This window comes from Amblyomma americanum, chromosome 4 (assembly GCF_052857255.1).
Source record: "Amblyomma americanum isolate KBUSLIRL-KWMA chromosome 4, ASM5285725v1, whole genome shotgun sequence".
NCBI lineage: Eukaryota > Metazoa > Arthropoda > Arachnida > Ixodida > Ixodidae > Amblyomma > Amblyomma americanum.
Genome location: NC_135500.1, coordinates 174,717,348 through 174,731,976, shown reverse-complemented (window position 1 = coordinate 174,731,976; position 14,629 = coordinate 174,717,348). Strand labels below are relative to the sequence as shown.

Here is a 14,629-nt window from a genome sequence, read left to right as displayed (position 1 = left end):
TGTACCAACGTGAAAGAAACGCGAGGGCATGGTGCCGTCGGTGTTACATGCTTAGCATCGTTTGAGCTGCTGTGATGCGTCTTCGTTTGGGGCAGATTTCACTAGTATTTTTCTAAAACCAGTGCTCTTGTGCGGTTAGGAGTGTGCTCTACATTTCACATCTCACGGTGGTCTGGTTCATGATAATGTACGCAATTTTCTGGAAAAAATGGGCATTTTCGCAACCACGGCTGCGCTAGTATGTTTTGTGGCCTTCGCGGAGTTTTCGTCGTCGTTGTAGTTGTGTATCTGTCATAACAGAAAATCACATCACCTCACCACCCTTGGACCACATGTTCACCTTCTCATCAACACAATAAAGAATTTCCCTGTCTACCAGTTGGGCAATGAGGGTCCGCCTCCGTCATATGTGGGCACGTGATCAAGCTGTGCGTTGTGGTGGCTTTTAGGCGTGGTCCCTTTCTCGGAGGCACGGCTGTTGTTGCCCCCTCTCCACCCCGTGGGAAGAACTAATCTCTAAACACACAGAAGGGGGTCTGCACACTTTTTATTTCTTTGATGCTTGCAAGTTGCACACTATACGCTTGTGTGGGCTAAGCTTCCAGTAGCGCTTGAAACGAGAGTATGACACAAAAAAGGCGGAGACAGCGCTGAACTTCCTCCATTTTTTTTTTGCAGACACCACGGTGACTTCTTCCTTTGTGGCTCTCTCTTTCCAGAGGCTTTAAATTTGTTTTGATACGGAGTCTGTGCAATTGTCCACCCTTGTGAGTTCAGCTCTGTGAATACGTGGGTCTCTCCTCTGTCTTGCACCGCCAACAACCCACTCCGGTGTTGTGTCTTCCTCACACAACTAAGTGAACAATGCTTCCATTCCTCCATCCTACATGTGCTTCAACTGTCTCTCTCTCTCTTCCCCTTGTGCAGCGCAACTTTGTCCGCGAGGAGGAAGGCCGCGTGGTGCTGTACACCACCTCGATGGGCGTCATCCGGCAGACGTGGGAGCAGTGCCGCCGCGTGCGCAACACGCTGCAGACGCTGCTGGTGCGCTTCGAGGAGCGGGACGTCTTCATGAACCGCACCCACCAGAAGGAGCTCATGGACCGCACGGGCCTCCGGCACGTCGTCGTGCCGCAGCTCTTCGTGGAGGGACACCACCTGGGCGTAAGTGTCCGTGGCTCCGGTGGCCAGGTGCAATCGGTATACCTCGTGCAGGGCCGGAACGCTAGGATGGAGTAACGTTGAGGTCACAGTACCAAACCCTAGCCATACAAAATGGAGAAACATATCGGATATTCGATGTCCCTATCGCAGTTATCAGCTGTCTCTTTCTCTTGCCTTAACAGAGGCCTCTACATGTGTAAACCTTTCCGTTTTCCGATAGAATGCCAACAACTGTTCAACACACTCTGAGCTGACGGAGAAGGGCCGTTGATGGGGGCAGAGGCGTAGTTTGAAGTTTATTGCTTAAAATACATGAGAAATGCATGCATACACTGATTGATCATACAGAAAGAGGTCCCAGAGCAATATGCTGTAATGAGAGCTCTTATAATAAAATGGATAAACTAATGACAAGTTTAGCAATAGCAACCGCGAACAGTAATGAGTTAAAGCATATCAGGTAAACACTATGACATATTCGATGAAAGTACATATTGAAACACAAAAGCCAGAGATATCACGCGGCAGAATCAAATTTTGAGACTCAGTTCTTGAGCCCTGCGAGCAAGTTTCCGCTGGTTGACGGCGCGTAGCCTTCTGAAAACGCTGAGATCGGTGCTTTGGGATCTCCGATGCGGTCACAACGAAATCTTGTTTGACAGCGTAATGCATTGGATGAGAGCTTTGGTCAGCTTTCCGTAAAAAAAGAGTAGCACATTGTATAGATCTGCTCGGCCGCAGCGAGTTCACGCTCAAGAATAACACTTATACCGTATTCGCTACTTCTATTTTGACTTCACTTTACCATTAACTGGGTTTGCCCTTCGCCCGATAGCCGCGGCCCCGAATTCGTCAACGAACCTCGGATCGCAGGGAAAGGCATACACTCACTGAGAAACAGCGCGAACGTGGCGGAGGCTCTTGGGGCTATTTACAGCGCTATAAAACGCGCTTCCCACGGTGAACGCAGGCTTCCTTGCGCATATACACACACACACTATCGCCAGTATGCCTATACGGACTGTGCTACGCACGCGGAAATTCTTGTTTTCTTCGTCGAGGCGCGCTCGACACCGAAGCGGCTAAGCGGCCGCGCTGTGGCCCGTAATTGTTACAGCGGCCAGCGAACGCTACAGTCGCCGCTATAAAACAGCACGTCGTGAAAGCTTCGGCACGAATTCTTTTTTCCTAGCGTTTAATGATCTCCATCGTCTCCCCATGGAAGCTAGGGCGCATAGAGTAAACGTGAAAACTCTCGCACTCGCCGCGATGGCCGAAAACGGCCGGGTGGAGACAGGATCGCCGCGAAGACCGCTTTGGGGATGGACGTCGTCGCTGGGGGCGCTGTGGGCGCTGAATTCTCACGTCACGTCGGGGACGCGCCGCCTTTTTTCACGATTGGAGCATCTTGCGCGATGACATCACGGACGACGTTCCCGTTTCCGCCGCGCTTCTGCTGTCGATTTCAGGCTGATGACTCGCAACAGGATTGGTCTGGATTCGGAGTTTTCTAGGACACGAGCAGAAAAGCGAAATCTGTTTGACTTTATTCCATGACCGAGAGTTTTGAGCCTGCATATTTTACCTCGGCGCAGGAGTATGGCGTTGCGGCGACTAAGCGTAAGAAGGATATTAAATAAAGTTAGGCCTTGTTCCCTTTGAACGAACATGATTTTGGAGCGCCACAAAACAAAGTGTGGTTTTGCAGACCCTGCATGGTTACCTAGCCTCCAACAAATCTATAGACGATATCAGTATCCGTCTGTCGCATGCTTATCGAGGCAGCCACTTCTAAATCGTGCATTGCAGACTAAACGGTGAACAGTATACACGATAGTATAGATGTCCAAGACTGGCAGGATCCACCGTTCTTCAATTTTTCAACGTCAGCTCTGCAAACTATATGTAATGTAAACCATCCTCACCGAGGAAACTTTCTCAGTCCGTCCGTTGCGAGTGGAGTTGCTAGCTATGGTTCCAACGCAATATCTCCACTGACTCAGGCGTGTCTCTTTATGCTATGGACGGCAGGACCACACATGCCTGTTTCCGCCACTTACACACGTGGACTTAACCGTTAAGCATTGGGAACTGTCTCCACTCATTCCTCATGATTCCAGCGAACAATATTTTCGTACGACGAAAAATCTACAACTAAACGCCCTGTAGCTCGTTTACTGTTCGAGATGCAGCGCGCCGTGTATACACCACCCGAAGCTGTCTCTGCTCTAAGCCGGGCGGAAGAGGCAGCCGTTCGCGCCCTGCTCCACGGCGCCAATGAATCGCGGCGGCGTCGTCTTTTCCGAAACCGCGGCTACAACGATCCTGTCCTCCTCCACAGAGGTCACCGTCGCAGCTCGAGACTGCCTTGATGGCGGTGCCGAGTCGACGCGGCAGCGCAGGACAGGGCTGTGCGCAACAGCAGCAAGCCGGCGGCTGTTACATGTGCCGCTAACAACGGGAAGGGGGTGCCGTTCCGGCGGCGCCGGTGTTGTCGCTGCTGCACAGACAGCCAAGCGTGAAGCCCGCCGGCGGGGGCACGCGCGCGCCGTGTATCGCTGACCATTTAGGCGCCCCGGGAGACGCTGCTGCTCCCGCGAGAGGCCCGTAACGCACGGTTCAACGACCCCTCCTCCCCGCGACCGGTCAGCGGCTGCGGAGGACGGCGCGTTGTTTCAGCCGACCCCTCCTTCGACACGGCGGCCACTTTCGCTTGGCTCCTGAGGGGCACCACGACTTGCTCTAGCTATTAACAGTGACCGCGGGGTTTGGACTGTCCACCTGCAGCGAAATGTTTGGCACAGCTGGCAATCACGATTTGCTCTTTGTAAGAACACAGCCGCCGCGGTGGCTCAGTGGTTATGGTGCTCGGCTGCTGACCCGAAAGACGAAGGTTCGATCCCGGCCGCGGCAGTCACGCATTTTGATGGAGGCGAAATGCTAGAGGCCGCCCGTGTACTGTGCGATGCCATTTCACGTTCAAGAACAAGAATCCCAGGCGGTCGAAATTATCCGGAGCCATCCGCTGTAAGGCGTCCCTCATGACCTGAGCCGCTTTGATGACGCTAAACCCCACAAGCCAACCATCTTTATAAGGACAGCGTAGTATTCAGTGAAGGAACCAGTCAGTGTCTGCTTGATTTTCGTCGCAACGCTATGTTCCATGAAGTGGTGTCCGCGCATCCACCTCGAGTGAGACAGTCGGGGCTCCTTTCCTTTCCTCATGACTACTCCGCCATGTTAGTACTCTGGATGTGGAAAGAAAATGAAAAATGAAACGCAAACGTTTTGCGCTGAATCGCATGCAACGTATAACGTGGCTGTACATCCACAGTGCTGAATGCAGAGAGTTGGTGAAATAGACGCGCTTTCGCTATTCACCCAATCAGATTCAAAACCGTGCTTTGGGACCATTGTTGCGCTACTGGAGTTCGAAAACGGTACGACCGCGAAGAAAGCTTTCCTCTATCCACAGCTAACTCACTCGTGAGCTTGACTGAAGCGTCCGGAAGTTGGTCCGTGTGCTTTTCACCATGTGTGTGCAATTGCGGACATAAGTGAATGGAGCACGCTATTGTGTTTCACGCCTCCCCTATCGGAAATAAAGAAATATTGTTTGTCCATGATAAAACACGCTAGCGTTTACTACCAGCGTGCACATACCGTAACTGGCAAATTCAGTTAGGCAATGCGTGAATTATACAAGCCATTAGCGTGCTCCCTTTACCTTTGTCTGTATACCTGTACGTACTTGTGCGTATGTGCAGACACGATTGGGGCCCACACGCGTATCTACAAGTTCTCTTTGCCCTCATTGCGTACAATAAATTTGATCACACATTTTTTATATTCGCAAGAGACTGTACGAATGTTGGGTAGATATTGCTATTACGCATCGAGTACTGGGCCTGGCTTTATCTCGCGACCCATTTGATGTATCCTGAGGCTTTATTTTTTTTTTTTGCTTGCGACTTGTAGATCTAAAGTTGTTTGCTCGTATTTTTCCTCCTCGGTTCTTATTTTCTCAACTGGCGTGCCAAGTATCGCCACCTTCGTCCGGCTTCTTCTTGCAGCGATCACTGTGCGAGGAATTATTTGACAAATACCGTGATGAACACGAAGGATAGTAATCGCAAAAGGTAGCAACGTGAACGCCACGGATGAAACGCATAAAGACGTTTCACAGAGTTCAACACTTATCTGTTTAATGTAATCCAGCAAAAGCTTAAATCCAGGTAATCCAGCGGCAATCCAGCTCTGAAGAAAAAGAGTACAAAAAAGAAATTTTGCCGGACAGCTTCAGACTGTTCTTGGCTATGAAATACAGCTGGCCTGCGCGAGCCCTACCTTGCGTATTCCTTTCGAACGCTACCGCGCACAGTGTACGTTGAACACGTATATACCACGTGTGCAAAAAGCGTATACACACATCGCGGTCCTCTAAAGTGCGTGACCTTTCTGTAATCTGGATCTTTAAAAATAGCCTCACTTTCGGATCACCCGCACTCCACGAAACAGTCGAACGTGTGCTGATTGTCCTGACTGATAAGGAGCGCCGGGCCAGCTTGATCCTGACGCGATACGATTTGTTTTGTAAAAAGAAAAAAAAATGGTACTTTCATCTCGATTTGGTTTTTGGCGTGCGACGCAGTGAAATCAAGCCTGGCAAGGCCTCAAGCGGTGCCACAGTATATCCCCAAGCCTTCCGCGTGAGCTTCGCTTTGGTTATCGTGTTTTTTTGTTGTTGTTGTTTTTACCCTGGATCTGGCGCCAAGGCATCCCCAGAATGGGTCCCGCAGCTTTGCACTTGGATGGATAGATACCTTCGTATTCGCCCCGGTTATTCGGGACACGCGTCTCTATATGCGCCGGCTTTTGAGACTCCGCCCTACGGATGCGCCTTGCGTGTGCGTGCTTCCTCCAGCAGCCTACGTATACATGCCATCGGCGTCTTCCTTGTGATGTACCGGTGTTGACGACCTCGGGCCGCTGATCTCTGAATACTTGAATCAAAACGTCTTGGTTTTGTAGCCAAAGCCAAGATCGCGCTGAAATAGATTATCTGTCGAAATACGTAACCGTTCTTTTTTTTAGAAGAGTCGTCAGCGTTGTAAAGTCGGCAAGTATTCTTTCAGACGCTATAGGAAAGTACAAGACAGGCTCCCGAAGTCATTGAGTCGATATCTTCTAGAGCAGCTGAGACAAAATGAGTAAGCAAAGCAATGATTTTACTCCAGATGAGTGTCAATTAGGTGTACTTGTGAAGCGCAGTCCGCGAAGCCGCAGCACAAAAAAATTGAGTTCATTAGCAATCACAATGGAAGCAGAATACATGAACACGATAACAGAGCGCAGAGAACTTTTTAGTCACGATGTTAAATTTATATTTTCATATATTTTTTCCTCTCGTAGCAAAGGAGTAGGAGCTTTAGTGGGATTCACAATAGCACGATCCAATACCGTGATCCGCTTCCGCGGGGACCGCATCTGCGCATGCGCGGTGGCAGGTGTGCATCCCTCGGGGCCAAATGGGCAAGTGCAACTGGCGCCTCGACAGCGCATCGTGGATCGCGCAGTGCGAAATCTCTCTCTTGAAGCGAACAGCCGTGATATCGGAATTAAATAAGTTCCCTACTTCAACTTACACATGGACAGAGAACGCTGGCTTTCTTCTCTTTTGTGTCTTCCGCCTCGACCTTCTGCACGTGGTCCTTCCACTTCCTAAAAATTCCTTTCTCTTTCCTCGGAGTATACACAAAGTTCTGTGTTTCGGATCTTCGTACCCCGGGGTTTCGTGATTCTGCACCCGGCAGAGAGCCTGCAACGCGGGGCACCAATCTGTACCGCACTCGCCACTCGGAACAGCGAACGAAAAACGCGGCCGCCCTTTCCTCGGTGCAATCTCCTTTGCGCCCGGGTTGGTCGAACATGACGATTACTTCGCGAGCGGCAGCTTTCATGCAGCTGCGCGCGAGGCTGCCAGCCGCGTTTAATTTCTCTTTCAAGCGCCCCATTTCGAACCCGCGCTCCTGCCGGCTTTATTACGAGTTCCACTCTTTATATATAGCGTGCCGAACGCGCGTATACGAGACGATGCTGTTTCTTCTTTTTTTTTCTGAATTCCCCTTCCGTGCTCACGCTCCTTTTTCCAGTGCCTTCTTCCTTTCCTTGTTTGGACTTGTTGTCCTCTGTGTTTGCGGCTCAGTTTTCTTTCTCTTTTTTTTCCTTTCCTCTTCGTCCGTGCGCGCTTCATTCTCCGCCATTTAGGCACAAAGGCCCCGCGCCCAAGGAAGGCCCCACGCGCGTATTGGTACCGCGCGGTGCTTCCGTAAACCAGGAAGTGCTCCGTCCTGGTTGCCTGCCTTGCTCGGCCACGCCATTGTGTCGAGGCGCGTGCTCTACGAGACAAAACTGGGCAGCGACGGCTTTCTAAAGCCAGGGAAACAAGTACACTCCGACAAAAAAAAAAAAAAGATTGCTCGGGCTGAGTGAGGGATGAGCCCAGAGTCGGCCGTTGTTGCAAACAAGTTCGCGAGGACCGTGTAGAGTTTGAGACGTGCGCTTAGGCCCCCGAACAAAGGATAATAAATGTGGCTGCGCAGTGGAGTTGCCTGCGGTTCCGGGACACCGTGGAACGGCGCGCTGTAACCGAGTTGTTTGGATCGCTTCGTGCTGGGCGGAAGCGGCCGACATCCGTGCGTACCTGCTCCCAATGTTGCACTCTCAAAAGTCTCAAGCCCGATTGGCCGACCAGCGGCGGATCCGAAGTAACGTTTTCTCGGCGAAAGGATCCGGCACCGGAAGCGACTTCCTTGCGTGATGGCGCGTCCTTGTGCGCGCTTCATCACCTTGTGTGGTTTGTGTGTATATAGTTACCTCGTTAATAGTTTAGTCACGATCTTGGGCGCTCCTAGGCCACACGCTGTTGAGTTGGGGGCATGCGCATGCTCGCATGTGACTGACGGTGAACGACCTTGTAACATTTTGCGATCTCTTCCTAGTGACGTATATTATTTTGTTAAATCGCCTTTCGGTGAGCTAAGTGTGAGGAACTGCGCTTTTAACTGAATGCGTTGTAGTGTCACCTTTGTTTAACACTGCTTCGCCTGCTCATCAATATTGACGACGTTACGACTCTGCCTACTCGCAACGGTCTGCACAGGTGTAAGAGGTGCCGCATACAAATTTTTCATCGAAGCTGATTTCTAAGAGGCTTCGAAAAGGGCCTTCCGCCATTTTGCATTTATTTCGAAGGAGGCTCCCATTGCAACTCTCCCCCCCCTCTCCTCCCCTATCCTATTTCTCCGTGCAAGGAAGAAAAAAAAGATGAAGAAACAAAAGTGGTGTAGTTTCGGAATCGTCCTAAAATCTTCGTTAGGTCTCCAGTACTGCTTAAAACCGTCACGTTGCCTTTGTCACACCGCAACCGCAGCGTGAGGATCTGCGCCCGTAAAAGACAAAACTGACGCGTTCCGGCTTTCAGATATCTGTACCCTTCACATATTTCACCATTTTTAAACAAATTTGTAGTTTCGATGGCCTCACACGTGTCCATGTTTCCTCTGAACTTAGCAGAAAGATCGCCTTATTTAACGATGGGAGCAGTGATTAGTGAAGCCCCGATCTTAGCATTAATTAATAATTAATAATTGGTTTTTGGGGAAAGGAAATGGCGCAGTATCTGTTTCATATATATCGTTGGACACCTGAACCGCGCCGTAAGGGAAGGGATAAAGGAGGGAGTGAAAGAAGAAAGGAAGAAAGGGGCGCCGTAGTGGAGGGCTCCGGGATAATTTCGACCACCTGGGGATCTTTAACGTGCACTGACATCGCACAGCACACGGGCGCCTTAGCGTTCGTGCTGTGCGATGTCAGTGCACGTTAAAGATCCCCATTTCGATGTTGTTCTTTTTCGCAATTTGCGTGCGCGTGCCGTGCATGCTCCATCAATTGAAGAAACTCGTGTTTTCTGCAGGCAACGTGCTGTAATTAAGTATATATTCATAATGGCAGTTTGCACAAGCGTTTCTTCAGTCTCATTTTCGGTGAAGCAAGTAAATACTCTTCTTTAGCGTTTTTTTTGTTTTCTTTTGCTTGCAGGGAGCCGAGACCGTGGAGCGCCTAAATGAGACGGGCCAGCTTAGACAGATGCTCAAGCCGTACAAGGTAAGAACTGCGCCGTTTTGTCACTGCATTAGTCCTGAGAAGCTGGCGCCCTCCGCATGACTGCGCAAATATATTCCAATTTAAGTTGCTAAAGGTACGAATGAAGTATACTCCGCAAGATTAAAATTTCGGTTACATATACAGCCAAATCTGACGCGATTAGTGGAAGACGGTTGATCGTAGAACACAGGCTCATTGACGATGCCTCAACAGGCTGCACCACAGCTCTTGCACCCGTAATGGCGATTCTACGTGTATTCAGCAAGATTAACACAAGGTAACTTTCAGGACAAGCATATATTTACAGTGCGACACAAAGGTGTACCTTCAGCTGACTCTAACATTGCCGTCGCGCTTGCTGGCGAGCTTTAGTCGCTTTACAGATTCTTGCGCAAGCCGTCAGAGCTCACGATATTCAGGTGTCTCGAATCGCGAGCTCGAATGGCCCTGTCGTTAAATGAGGACTAACAGGGCAGAGCTTCTGAAAGAAAAAGGCAAATCAGCACGAGTGTTTTTCTTTTTACTCTCGTGCCACTGCACATTCATTCATTCATTCATTCATTACTGCCAGCTGCCTTTTGGTAGGCAAGGCATGCAGGAGTGGTGATATCCCTGCGCGGGTCGTACAACCAGTCTGTTCGCGTGGCTTTGTTCTGGTTTCGCAGAAGAGCAGCGTGGGCGGCACGTGCGCCATGTGCGGCGGCTACCAGTACCTGCCGTGCCCCGTGTGCGGGGGCAGCAAGAAGTCGGCGCAGCACAGGCACCGCTTCTCCTCCTCCGTCATCTTCCTCAGGTGCCTCAACTGCGACGAGGGAGGCCTGGTGCGCTGCCAGCTCTGCATCAACGGCGACAGCTGAACTCCTGCCGCCACAGTGGCCTCCTCCGGCTCGCACCGTCCCTAGTAGCAGGACAGCAGCGGCTTCGAGGCTTCGTAGAAATGGCTGCCCCCCATCCTGCTTGCCGCCGTGTCGCAGTTTATTTGCGCGTGCGCCAGATTTCCTGGACAGTGTGTCGTGATGCCAAGCAGACGACGCAGTTGTGGGCGAGAACGCGATGACCTTGCGGACAGTGGACGGTGTCTCTGCCGGAACATGATTCCTCTCTGAGGACGCGCGTACGGCCTCACGCCGTGATTACGCGAACATTGTTTGTAGGACCGTTGAAAGCCCTAACAAACTTCCAGTCTTGTTGTACTCGGTGTACAATCTACCGCGTCACTATTTCCATCACGAGCTGCAAAGTCGCTGCTGGAGATGCTACGAGATCAGTGACAGGACAAACGTCGACTGTTGCTGTTGGGCAAGCTTCGATGGTTTTCCTTCTTCTTGGTGTCCTGGTGGCCACATTTTTTTTCTTTTGTCCAAAGCTGTGACGTAAATAGCCAGCAGACTCCTGGCTCTTGTCACGGCTACTGGCAGGACTTGCTGAGAACTGACCTCGCGTTGCTGCTGCGATGAAATACATGCCCTTTAAATGAGCTGCCGTCAAAGAAAATGCGCAACCTTGACGATGAGTGTCATTTGCTAAGTGACACAAAGCAGCCGCTACGAACGTTTTACTGGTCAAACTGCTAAGTACGAATACCAGGAGTGGCCCCATACCTCAGATAACCAGGCATCTCCGGAGGCTGTTCAGCGTTGTTCACCATTGCGACTTTACTATTGCAATTTCCACACTGTTTATGCTGTGCTTCACTGCTACAGGTCGCCAGTCGCTTTGAGTGTGCTTTTCTTTGTCAGCGCATGCGTAACGAGTCCGCCATTTATAGTCGTAAGTCTAATCCTAACATGGCACGCCATGCATATAAGCGCGTCAACACGAACAGAACCACTGTTCGAGAGAAATGTCCATGTTGATTGAGCCGATCTGCCTTGTACCATGCCGCGTCTTGATTCACGCAGTAGCTCCAGCTATAGATTGAAGCATGACTTCAGAGACAACCTGTTGAACGGCTTCTTTTGTGTAAGTGTGTCCTAAGGCGGAAAAGCCTCCAGATCAGTGATTTGAGAAGTTAAGTAAAAGTGATTGCAATTAAACCCTACCATGCCTCTTTTTTTATCTTCTTTTTGTGCAATGGAAAGTGTCTCTTTTATTGGTATGGGTTATATTCTGCGCACCAAGCATTGTCATTGGTTTGAAATCGGGCCGCAAGCTGTCAGTTTCGTTCTCTTTTAAGGAATTCCAGCGCCTATTAGCGTACAGGAGAGATCTCAAGTGGACCCATGGACCTCTGCGACTTTGTCCTCTGCGGGCCAAGTGCAGAAAAGCCAATTTGACGACGCATTTCAATTCTTTGAATGCAATCCTGTGTTTTCTTCCGTTCTTGTTCTTTGCTTTGCGTTTTGTGGCTGGTTTTCTGAGTCGTAGACAATGGAACAACCCTCTGATTCCAGGGACAAGAAGTCATTTTTGCTGAAGCAACGCTCTCCGGTGCTCGCATCAGGCGCAGTCTTCTGCGCGGCGAGACTGCCTTCAGCGATCACTCCTGCGCCTTATTTTCTCGAAGAAAAGAAAAGCACAAAGCGTACGCACTTCGCGTTGCAAGTTCACGTGTGGAGCTTCCACGGGGTATCAGCTTCTGATCCCTCGCGACCTGCATAATCTTAATCTTGCATGGAGAAGAGCGTGGCGATTAAGTGGCTTTAAAGGTGGCCTGGATTTAAATCGCGAAACTGTGAGAGTGTGCGACTTATTATATTGCTCAACTCAGTGTCCCAGTTTGCGATGTCGAATGTGCCTGTGAAACTTCTCGCGTTCGGAGCCGACTGCGGTGCTTGTGCGGTGTTACTTGTGCTCACTGTATACTGTACTAGATTTCGGAGCGATGAGTTGCCTTCGAGTTCCGGACAGTGTGTGTGTGTGTGTGTGCGGGTGTATGCGTCGAACGTGTGCATTTTTTTTTACTTCAACTAATCGAAATGAGGGATACGACGTGACTAGAAAAAAAGATGGCCGTGTTCGTTTTGGGGGTTGAAACGAAATATAGAGCCATTTAGGCTGAGTTGGTGTTCTGTAGTTAATCCGAGAACAATGCGGTGAAATCAAGGCGTGAGCGTTTGTGGATGAGAGTTTAATTCACTGCAGTGTGTCGTCATGATGTGTACCTTTTTGGTGGTATTAAGCCTTAAACCTTGTCGACATATGCCATCTATACGTTCTGTGACGGGCTTATACAGCCTACCGGTAACGCTTGCGAAGATTCCGCGGTTTCGAAGTGCGCTAATGCATCACCAACCGCTAGGCTTTGGTGATGTGACCAAATTAGCATCCCAAATCCACCTGGTTCTGCAAAGAAGAGAAGCGCTTTTAACAAGCGCGACAAGTGATTGATTGTGTAATGAACGCGCGAACGCAAAATTAAAAAATGTTTGCAGAAATGAAGTGTCGACTTTCTGTCGGATGATCACGTGATTTGGAGTGCGAAACACGTAATGGAGTCGCGAATCCGCAGTTTTCAATACACTCTGTACACAGCGTGCAATGTCGCCTGTCCTTTCTGCGCTGCTGTGAGTACAAGATTTATTATTAAAGGCGCTGGTTGCGAACCTCTGTGTGATGCGCTCTTCGTGACTTTTGTGGCCGTGGATAAACATGTGCCACATACAATGGCAACAAGGGAATTTATTTATTTACTTCCGACGCCCTCATGAGCCGTGCACAGTGCATTGTAGAGGGGGTGCCATAGAAAAAAATACTCTGGTTGCAGACGGGAATAACGTGTACAGGAGAAGAATTGCCATACACAATTACCACAAGAAGAATGAAAAGAAACATAATTAACAATAATAACTAATAATAGGAAGAAATCATAACGGGAGCAAATACATAAGTCGAAAACCGGAAAAACGCAAAAAATATAAAAAGTTCAAATACAAAAAATTGCCTCAGATGAACACCTCTAAGAACCAGAAAAAGGGAAAGAACATCATCATTAACACAAATATTGAACACAGCAAACTACGTACTGTGCACGAGCTATATAGTTTATAAATACTATACCATAATCGACTCTTACAAGAAAGGGAATGTGCACAGACTCGAAGCGATTGTATTGATAGCTTCTTCTTAAATTAATCACTCTCATTTTCAAACACAACATCAGCTGGTAGGTGGTTTCACTCGGACAAAGTTGGCCAGGTCTACTAATAAGAGAAGGAGCAAAACAGTTATCAGCGAAAGGGGGTCAAATAAGCTGTACGAGAGAGAGAGAGAGATTAATACAGAAGAAGAGGCCAGCCACGCTGGACACGCCTGTGTCCTGCTAGTCCTTACAAGCCGGAGCGGATGGATACAACTTACACACAGAGGGTAGAAATTTCTGAAGTGAAATTTCTGCGTAAAGAAAGCAAACGATACATCAGCTTTTACCCTGCTGTATTGCGCTAGCTATAGACACGATGGACTCAAAAGTGAGACAAACCATAGTGCCCCCCAAAAAATAAAAAGGCGTCCCAACAGGTACCCCTGTCAAACGGCATTCCTTGACGGCCTTTGCAGCAAAGACACGCCTTTTCACCAAAGGAGCGAGAGCTCAACGAAGCAGTGGCGCAGCTACACGGCGCAGCCCAAAGGTGAAACAGTGGCTGCATGTGGTGGCCGGAGTGAGAGTTTAAAATTAGCGCGTGGTATTTTATTCATTTGTATAACTCAGATATTCTTTTTATTCCTATTGTTTTCTCATAATAACTGCAACAGCTATTCTCATCAGCAGCAATATACAGGTTTTGTGTATTGCCTTGGCCATCAGGGCATTCGGTATTTCTGCAACAATTTTACTATCTTGAAATCTGAGCAAAAATAGAAACACCCGTCCAAAAAGCAAGACCAGACAAACGTTTCGTATATTTATAATATGTTTTCAAACATTGTTAGCTGCATAGGTTTTTCATCTTTGCTTTTACTTTTCGCCGTTGGACGGCATTGCGATCGCAGGTTTTCGAAGGCCGTGCCCTAGGGCTCCTTCGCCTCCAAGGCGCTTAGCGGAAAATGCGGAACATATGTGCCGTGTAGCTGCACACCGTACGCCTTTGAACACAAGGACCTGATTCGATCGCAAAGGCCTTTACGGGACCCGTGTGACAGGGAAGTACTCAGAGGAAAGGGACAGGAAGGAGGTGGGGAAGAGTCGATCAACGCTTTTTCCTGGCAGCATGACCTCTCGCACCGAAGTTTTTTTTTTTGTTTTTTCCCCTCCGTCCCTTTATCATGCCTGGGATCAATTAAAGAAACGGGAGACCGAAGTGTACCAACGATGGCCTCAATCACCCGTCTAAGTCACACGCCATGGACCCAGCGCCTT

General features: G+C 49.4%; 1 protein-coding gene across 1 annotated transcript in view; it reads left to right on the top strand.

Moving 5' to 3' along the window:
• The window catches only part of LOC144128694 (glutaredoxin domain-containing cysteine-rich protein CG31559-like), a 100,339-nt gene extending 87,464 nt beyond the window's left edge, over nt 1-12,875 (top strand). The window contains exons 2-4 of the mRNA XM_077662310.1: nt 928-1,164; nt 9,265-9,330; nt 9,996-12,875. Of these exons, the coding sequence (XP_077518436.1) occupies nt 928-1,164; nt 9,265-9,330; nt 9,996-10,187 (495 nt within the window). The 3' untranslated portion in view covers nt 10,188-12,875. The remainder of the gene's footprint in view (nt 1-927; nt 1,165-9,264; nt 9,331-9,995) is intronic.
• The last annotated feature ends 1,754 nt before the right edge of the window (nt 12,876-14,629 follow it).